Source organism: Moschus berezovskii, chromosome 19 (genome assembly GCF_049115385.1).
Source record: "Moschus berezovskii isolate FMDL1 chromosome 19, NW_MosBer_1.0, whole genome shotgun sequence".
NCBI classification, from domain to species: Eukaryota; Metazoa; Chordata; class Mammalia; order Artiodactyla; family Moschidae; genus Moschus; species Moschus berezovskii.
The window spans coordinates 73,843,813-73,853,168 of record NC_142478.1 but is presented as its reverse complement, the minus strand read 5'-3'; the positions used below and the strand labels follow the sequence as shown (position 1 = coordinate 73,853,168).

Sequence of the window (9,356 nt, the reverse complement as noted above, 5' to 3'; positions counted from 1 at the left end):
GACAGACTCTATGGAGCTGGAGGTGGACAGAGACCTGCCCCCTGCCTCGCTTGGAAAGACTTTTTGGCTGATAGTTCCTGTTTTTACATCATTTGAAGACAGTGGTCCCTCCTGCATCCTTAGATTTCCTGGATGCTGAGTTCCCATGGAAACATCCCAAACTTAGACCTCTGCTGTTTCCTGTTTCCCCAAGTCCCTGTGAATTCGGCTAGCTCTTCCTATGTTCAGTAGGGCAGATCCGTCCATCCATCCGTCTTCGCCCAAGTGGGTCTTGCGGTTACTCCTTTGTGGAGCACGACAATGTCCTGCCTTGGCTGTCTCGGGCTCGCCAGACTGGAAAGGAAACCAGGGGTGAACTTGAGCTTCTCTCTGAAAGTTATTTGAGGTACTGGTGGAAAGTGCCAGTGTCATCATGGCTGCTCCTTAATCAGGGGCTTGATGATTATTTTTGTTGCGAATCTTGAGCTCTGCAGCTGATTGGTCAAGGTGATTGCCGGAAGTTAAAATGCCCACAAGGCACATTCCAGCTTAACCCTATTTTAGGGTTTTATCTCTCTATAAAGGGACTCCCACATCTCTGGCTGCTGATGGGGATGGTAGGAATTTGGTGAATGCCATCTCTGGGAAGTTACCAAACTGTAGCGTATCCTTCGGGGAAGGCCACCTTCTTGCCCTCCAAATAGAAGAACTGTTGGGGCATCACAGTGCCGGGGGTGGAGAGGTTCCGTCCGTCTGTGTTCTGAGAGCACAGCAGAAGCAGCGAGTCAGCCAGCCCAGCAGGGGCTTCACCCCAGACCCTTTGATGTGGGCTTTGCACCTCCCCAGGGAGAAAGTCCGTGTTGCTACCTGTGCTTAATGCAGAGCAAAAGAAAAACTGAAGTGTATCTGTGGGCTTAAAGTTGAGCTCCCATCAGAATCTGTGTAAGTGAGAGCTCTAGGGAAGGGAGATGGGGGCGGGTGGGGGGTTTCGAAGGCGCTTTGCATTACTTGTTCACTGGCCCTGAGGGAACATCAGGTTACCCAGCTACGCTTGGGAAGAAGCCTTGCCTTGAAGGTCATGGTGAGGGTACAGGTCGCTGGACGGAGCCCAGGCTGGGATGTGCAGGGGGGCCGCCTGAGCCTCTGGTTGCGTCCGTTTGCTGACACAGATTTGTGTCCTTGGCCCACGTTGATTTCCCTTCAGGAGAGCCCACAGCCCTAACCCCTCAGCGGCTTTCAGGCAGAACAAACAGTTCCATCCTCTCCTAACCCACATTCCTAAATGTAATCTCCTAGCTTCAGGGAGGAAATGCCTTTTGCCTCCAGGGAGGGAGGAAGCTTGGATCTTGGGTTTGCCTTGGGTTTAAGGGATCCACCTGGTCCCTTTTTAGCCACTCCCTCTGCTGGCAATTTCCCTGGTGGCTCAGAGGTTAATGCGTCTGCCTCCAATGCGGGAGACCCGGGTTCAATCCCTGGGTTGGGAAGATCCCCTGGAGAAGGAAATGGTAACCCACTCCAGTATTCTTGCCTGGAGAATCCCATGGATGGAGAAGCCTGGTAGGCTACAGTCCACGGGGTCGCAAAGAGTCGGACACGACTGACCGACTGAACAGAACAGATCCTAAGAAAAGTCTTTGAATTCCTCCAAACAAACCACACTTGTCTTGGGTACTTTCCTTGGTTTCATTACAAATGTCTGGTCCCTCTGTTCTGGCCAGCTCCTAGGTGTCATGTTGACCTGACCAGTTCCGGGGAAGCCTGGACCCTCAAAATCTGGAGGACCCCCATCCCTGCATTACCTCTGCTCCCCTGTGGATGGTCTCATGTCTTGCTGTCTGAAGTAATGTGTAAGTGACAGTGTGATACTTGGGAGTCTTACTGTGTCTTTTTCTTCTGGGGTGACACCACCATCCGCACAAAGCTGTCTGAACGTGAACATTTGGGTGAATTTGATGTGGCCCAAACTCCACCAACGACTGTACCTTCAGGTTGGTTTTCTTCTTTTGTATTTTGCTTTTGTGAACAGACATAGGATCCCGTCAGTCGTATGTAGTCAGAAAGTGAAAAACCCACTCAGCCTTAGCTGGATGGAGATCTAGCAGTGAGACAGCACTTTAGCTGGAAATGGAAATTTCAGCCAGAATCTCAGAAGAATGTCCTGGAAGGAGAGGAGGGACTCAGGCCTGAGCTCACTGCTGCGCTCTGGAGCCTCGGGCTCTGACAGCTGTACCTGCCGGGTCTTCCTGCCGGGTCTTCGTGGACAGGCCACGCAGACCACAATCCCGTAGAGAACTTTCTTTGCCTTTCCATTCATGTTGGCAGTTGCACGCTTTGCTTTTGCTTCTACGTGCAGTTTTACCTTTATCCCAGGCAGTTTGCTTTCTTCTCTGATTTTGGCCGCTTGTACAGACTGTTAAAATATTTCTTAACCAAATAGAATTTGGTGGGGGGTGGGGGGAATGGAGGGGGTGGGGTGAGAGTGAGGGAATGGGGCCACACCAGACCGCATCTGGCACCTTAGGTCCCTGATGGAGTAGAACTCGTGCCCCTACAGTGAGAGCACAGAGTCCTCCTCACTGAACTGCCATGGAAGTTCCTGGGATTGACTTAATGAAAGACATCTAATTAGGAGGAATTTTTGGGTGACATTTTACATTTTAGTTTGTGACCAGTGATTATAGTTCATATCATTTTATAGTTTTGTGGTTTTACTAGTTTAAAGGGTTTTGGGGTTTTTTTTTTTTTAAGAGCTAAAAACTTTTTTAATTCCATGGAATACAAAAAAACCCAAAAATCTGTAGAATATTTTAAAGGGTGGAGGCTTTGTTCTGAGTGTGAGCGCTTTGCTCCACTGAACTGAATGGTAATAACGTTTGTAGAAGAGACACACAGTGGAAGGTACATCTTTTTATTAAGTGACATAACAGCGCCCATTATGTGAGTTATTGGTTGGAGTTCAGAGACAGGCCGTGTGGCCTGTCTCTGAACTCCTTATACTGTTTTCAGCCCTTGAGTAATAATCAGAAGCTCTCTTTGGAGAGAGTGGGTCAGCTGTCAGACTCCTAGGTGTCCAGCTGCCAGCAGGGCAGGGGTTAAGTGCAGCGGCCGGTAGATACGGGGCGAGAGGCCGCCTTGTCCCTGTGTTAATGACTGGAGAGATGCTTGTCCTGGTGCCAGTGGGGCAAAGCTGTGACTTTGTGGCCAGAGGATGTCTCTGACCCTGCCTTGGGTTCCCTGAGGGTGGAGAAACAGCAGGGTCTCCCCGGTTCCTTGGCTGGAGAAGGAACCCCCCCCCCACCCTTGCTCTCTGACATACCCCCAGGACTCGTTCCGGAGTAGGTTCTTCAGGATGGGCGTCCGGGCCCCGTCCCGACTTCTGGAGCTGGCCAGCCAGAGCCTGCTGCAGAATGAGGCCTTGGCCATTGAGGCCCTGGAGGAGCTGCCCATCGAGCTCTTCCCGCCGCTCTTTACGGCGGCCTTTGCTGGGAGGCACACCCAGGCCCTGAAGGCAATGGTGCAGGCCTGGCCCTTCCCCTGCCTCCCGCTGGGGGCCCTGATGAAGGACCACCAGCCTCATCTGGAGACCTTCCAGGCTGCACTCGACGGCCTGGATATCCTGCTTGCTCAGGAGGTCCGCCCCAGGTAAGGTCGATCCGGCAGACTGGTGGGGCCTGGGGGTGTGAGCAAGATGCAGTCAGGGCAGGACGATGCGGGGTCACCTGGGAACAGGTGTTCAGGTGTACAGGACCGGTTGAGGGGCAGAGGGGACAAAAGGCACGTGGGTCCCCCCCAGTGTCCCTTAAAGTGGGGACCAAGGGGGGCCCGGAAGCTGGAGGAGCTGTGGTGTGTGGAGTGCAGAGCCCTCGTGGGGTCCTGGTGCCTGTCGGCCTCTGCACAGCTCAGCGTGTCCCCCGTGGCCCCACAGGCGGTGGAAGCTGCAGGTGCTGGACTTGCGCCGGAACGCCCACCAGGACTTCTGGACCGTGTGGTCCGGCATCAAGGCCAGCGTGTGCTCGCTGCTAGAGCCCGAGCCAGCCCAGCCCATGCAGAAGAGGCGCAGGGTGGAGGGTTCGAAGGCGGGGCCGAGGCCGGCGCGGGCCCCTGTGGAGGTGCTGGTCGACCTGTGCCTCAAGGAGGACACCCTGGACGAGACCCTTAGCTACCTGCTGAAGAAGGCCAAGCAGAGGAGGAGCCTGCTGCACCTGCGCTGCCAGAAGCTGAGGATCTTCGCCATGCCCATGCAGAGCATCAGGAGGATCCTGAAGGTGGTGCAGCTGGACTCCGTCCAGGACCTGGAGGTAAACTGCACCTGGAAGCTGGCCACCCTGGGCAGGTTCGTGCCGCACCTGGGCCGGATGGGCAACCTGCGCCGGCTGCTGCTCTCGCACATCCACGTGTTGCCGCACAGCGCCCCCGACCAGGAGGAGCACTGCGTCGGCCAGCTCACCGCCCAGTTCCTGAACCTGCTCCACCTGCAGGAGCTCTACCTGGACTCCATCTCCTTCCTCGAGGGCCGCCTGCACCAGGTGCTCAGGTGAGCTCTGCAGACCAGAGCGGGCTGCTCTTGTTGCGTTACCCTTGGGGCGTCTACTCGGTGCCCACCGGGGACATTGCCAGGGGGCACAGGCCTCTCAGAAGTCCTCACGCCGCCACCGCTCTGTCCCTGGGCGTCTTGTCAGGTCCCCTCCCTGGTTAAGGTCAGAGGTGTGGCCTAGATTCAGTTCAGTTCAGTCGCTCAGTCGTGTCCGACTCTTTGCGACCCTGTGAATCATAGCACGCCAGGCCTCCCTGTCCATCACCAACTCCTGGAGTTCACTCAGACTCATGTCCATCGAGTCAGTGATGCCAGATTAGACTTCTTGCTGGGAGTCTGCATCCTGGGGGCCAGGTGAGATGCCCTTGGGATTTCTTCCCGAGAGAGTGATGTCTTAGTGGAGATGATGTCAGATACCTAAGCGAGAAGGACATTGGCCCATCAGGCATGAGGTTTGAAGTCCAAAGCTCTGTCTCCTTCCCACCTGTCGCTTCTGTCCTGAGCTGTTTTAGGCTCCAGGTGAGCTGTGGGAAGTGGGTGATTCTGGAGATGATGGAGGCATCAGGAGGGGAAAATTGTGGCTCCTAAGCAGTCCAGAGAAGAGAAAAAGTCAGATGAGTATCATTGTTGAAGTGGCTCCAATCTCTTTAAGTGCAAATTACAATGATTATTTTCCTCTAAGACTTCTGAATACACAGGAGATCCTCAGTAACAGCTTCTCTCTCTGCCTTGAGCACAGTGATGAAAGCTGAGGGGATGCAGCCTAGTCTGTCTATATGAATGAGTCGTATTGATTCCCTTTTTGGCAGCTGCAAACTCCCAAGTATTAGGAATAAATGTGTTCACTGAGAAACCAGAAGAAAGAAAAAAGAATTGTAGGTGGTGATGGACGGTTTGTGGCCCCCAAATATCTGGGGGCTATTTACCCAGGGAACATCTGTAACTTCTGGGACCCACCAGCCCATCTCCACTGAATCCTGCCTGCTGTTGAATTCAACTAGTCATGTCCTGTAAAAACATGTTAATTCCTGCTAACCAAATACTAGTAAGCTGAAATAGGCAAATAGCATTTGTTTACTGTTTGTTTCCCACATTGAAAATAGTTCATCATTTTGTGCAGGGTGAGGTCATACCCATGTGAGCATGACCTCTCCGGAAGACCCCCTGCCTTCCTGTCAAGAAGGTTGGATGCCAGCTCCAAGCCAGTGCGATGCCCTGTGCTCCGCTGAAACAGGCCTCTCCTCCCCACATCCCTGACCCCCGTCCCTGGGGCTGACTGCCCTGTCTCTGCCCAGGTGCCTGAAGACCCCTCTGGAGACCCTGTCGATCACCAACTGCCTGATTTCAGAGTCAGACCTGACGTACCTGTCTCAGTGCCCGAGCGTCAGCCTGCTGAAGGACCTGGGCCTCAGCGGGGTCAACCTGACCAGCCTCAACTTGGAGCCCCTGCAGGTCCTGATCGAGAGGACCTCGGGTACCCTGCAGGACCTGGACCTGGACGAGTGTGGCATCATGGACCCCCAGTTCAGCGCCCTCCTGCCCTCCCTGAGCCGCTGCTCGCAGCTCACCACCTTCAGCTTCTGCGGCAACCCCATCTCCATGGCCGTGCTGGAGAGCCTGCTGCACCACACCGTGGGGCTGAGCAAGCTGAGCCACGTGCTGTACCCCGCCCCGCTGGAGAGCTATGAGGATGTGCGTGGCACCCTGCACCTGGGCCGCCTGGCTCAGCTGCACGCCCGGCTCAAGCAGCTGCTGTGTGAGTCCGGGCGGCCCAGCATGGTCTGGTTCAGCGCCAACCCCTGTCCGCACTGCGGTGACCGGACCTTCTATGACCCTGAGCCCATCCTGTGCCCCTGCTACATGCCTGCCTAGCCCGGCTCACGAGTTGCAGGCTTTGTCCCCGGCGCTGGGACACTGCCACCCAGACCCATTGCATCTAGAAGGAACACAAACCACAGTTTGAGACAATGGTTGAGTGCATGGGGGAGGAGGAACGGTGATTTAGTGTGGGCGGAGGGCGGGGTTGATGGGATCTGGGGAGAGAGGTGTTCCTACAAAGATAGAAATGTGAATCTGAAGTTTGGAGGGGGAATTTGGGCTTGGGAGGTTGATGGGGGCGTTACCTCTGTGTTGGATTGTTACAAACAAATAAAGAGAACTTCAGTGTCAGTCATTTGGTGTCCTCTGTCATCTGTGACCATGACTCTCCCCTTTAAACTCACGACTCTCCTGTTGGTGGTTAAATAAAGGCCTGAGCGAGTGGGGCCTAGATGCTCTCTGATGGGCAAGGATCAGCTGCAGGAGTTCAGGCCACCATTTCTTACCCTCTCCCTGTGGGACTCATTTTCGGGGCATCCGCCTCCTTACTGATTCCTGAGACTGTTCAATCTGTCGTCATATGCCAGGCGCGTCCTCAGGGCCTGGACCGAACTAAGTGTCCGGGAGTGAGCACCGCTGGAGGGAAGCTTCTCCCAAGGGGCCCCCGCTGCTCACCCCACCAGGCCCTGGACTCGCGCATCTTCCCCAGTGCATCCAGCAGACGCAAAGCCTCCATCTTGGACCCAGGGCAGTGCCAAGGCAGGTTCACTGTGCAAAGTCAGGCCTGGAGTCCTGGTGGATATTCCCCAGCAGACCATCTGGAGCCTCTAGGGCCCACCAGCCCGTGCCCACCTTCCCATTGCTCAGCCGAATATGACTCTTCAGGACCCCATGGACTGTAGCCTGTCAGGCTTCTCTGCCCATGGAATTCTACAGGTGAGAACACGGCAGTGGATAGCCGATCCCTTTTCCAGGAGATCTTTCCAACCCAGGGATTGAACTCGGGTCTCCTGCATTGTAGGCAGATTCTTTACCATCTGAGCCGCTGGGGAAGCCTCCAGTCTCTCAGAGACGACCCAACATCCCTGAATCCATTGTCTAAATGTGCTTTTATGCCACTAATATCCCCACAGGCTCAAACGGTAATGAATCTGCCTGCCATGCAGGAGACCAGGGTTCGATTCCTGGGTTGGGAAGTTCCTCTGGAGAAGGGAATGACAATCCACTCCAGTATTCTTGCCTGGAGAATTCCATGGACAGAGAAGCCTGGTGGGCTACAGTCCGTGAGGTCGCAAAGAGTTGGACACGGCTGAGCGACTAACACACATCCCCACAGGTTTTATTTGTTTTTACGTTAATAAAAACTTAGACACACAAATTTTTATTCAAAGACTGATGGAAATCCATCCCCAATCGTCAAAGTAACTTCCGATTTCAGTATTTCAGTGTCGAGTGTAACTTGGCATTTTTCTCCTTGCTGTGATTCATCTGTAACTTTTTTTTAAAACCTTAATCCTTAAGTTTTTACCTTAAGCCACATGGTAAAGATAAAATTTCCTCCAAATCCTGGTTCTCTTCCAACGTGGCAGCAATAAGGCTTTTAACTAATTCTCTTTGCCCATTAGAGCTCTCTGCTGAGACCAAGTCCTCTAAGATCCAGAGAAGATTTAGCAACTAAACAAAATAACAGTGCCCCCTCAAGAGTGGAGGGCTCCAAATATAGCCCTTTTTGTGACCGAAGGAGCTGGGACCGGCATGGACCACCAAAATTTTGATCTAGAAATGTCCTGGAAATTAGCATCACCTTGATTTGGGCTTCCCTGGTGGCTCAGATGGTAAATAATCCACCTGCAATGCAGGAGACTCAGGCTTGGTCCCTGAATCGGGATGATCCCCTGGAGAAGGGAGTGGCTACCTGCTCCAGTATTCTTTCCTGGAGAATTACATAGAGGAGCCTGTCAGGCCACAGGACATGGAGTCACAAAGAATCAGACAGGACTGACTAACACTTTGACTTCACCTTCAATACTGTGGGTAAGCAGGTGGTGCAAATTGTCATTGATTCAGTTTTTCAATGTGTCATGGTCCCTTATCTTTTGGTCCCTTTCTGTCCCACCCTTGCATTTAAGCTGCGAGTTCAGTTCAGTTCAGTCACTCAGTCGTGTCCAACTCTGCGACCCCATGAACTGCAGCACGCCAGGCCTCCCTGTCCATCATCAACTCCCCGAGTTCACCCAAACCTATGTCCATTGAGTCGGTGATGCCATCTAACCATCTCATCCTCTGTCGTCCCCTTTTCCTCCCACCTTCAATCTTTCCAAATTCCAGGGTCTTCTCAAATGAGTCAGCTCTTCCCATCAGGTGGCCAAAGGATTGGAGTTTCAACTTCAACATCAGTCCCACCAATGAACACTCAGGACTGATCTCCTTTAAGATGGACTGGTTGGATCTCCTTGCAGTCCAAGGGACTCAAGAGTCTTCTCCAACACCACAGTTCAAAAGCATCAATTCTTCAATGCTCAGCTTTCTTTATAGTCCAACTCTCACATCCATACATGACCATTGGAGAAACCATAGCCTTGACTAGATAGGCCTTCGTTGACAAAGTAATGTCTCTGCTTTTCAATATGCTGTCTAGGTTGGTCATAATTTTCCTTCCAAGGAGTAAACATCTTTTAATTTCATGACTGCAATCACCATCTGCAGTGATTTTGGAGCCCAGAAAAATAAAGTCAGCCACTGTTTCCACTGTTTCCCCATCTATTTGCCATGAAGTGATGGGACCAGATGCCATGATCTTAGTTTTCTGAATGTTGAGCTTTAAGCCAACTTTTTCACTCTCCTCTTTCACTTTCATCAAGAGACTCTAGTTCCTCTTCACTTTCTGCCATAAGGGTGGTGTCATCTGCATATCTGAGGTTATTGATATTTCTCCCAGCAATCTTGATTCCAGCTTGTGCTTCCTCCAGCCCAGCGTTTCTTATGATGTACTCTGCATATAAGTAAATAAACATAGTGACAATAT

General features: G+C 52.7%; 1 protein-coding gene across 1 annotated transcript; it reads left to right on the top strand.

Moving 5' to 3' along the window:
* Positions 1-1,890: 1,890 nt before the first annotated feature.
* Positions 1,891-6,533, top strand: PRAME (PRAME nuclear receptor transcriptional regulator). Its single transcript, XM_055405395.2, has 4 exons — positions 1,891-1,967; positions 3,302-3,621; positions 3,905-4,513; positions 5,809-6,533. Exons 1-4 carry the CDS (start codon positions 1,932-1,934, stop codon positions 6,383-6,385), a joined length of 1,542 nt encoding a protein of 513 aa, XP_055261370.2. The 5' UTR covers positions 1,891-1,931; the 3' UTR covers positions 6,386-6,533.
* The last annotated feature ends 2,823 nt before the right edge of the window (positions 6,534-9,356 follow it).

Bases quoted from the DNA above. Each gene is read 5' to 3' on its own strand.
- PRAME (XM_055405395.2), top strand. From the start codon at position 1,932: ATGTGGCCCAAACTCCACCAACGACTGTACCTTCAG. The intron at 3,622-3,904 runs GTAAGGTCGATC...GTGGCCCCACAG, and splicing joins GCTCAGGAGGTCCGCCCCAG to GCGGTGGAAGCTGCAGGTGC. The intron at 4,514-5,808 runs GTGAGCTCTGCA...GTCTCTGCCCAG, and splicing joins CGCCTGCACCAGGTGCTCAG to GTGCCTGAAGACCCCTCTGG.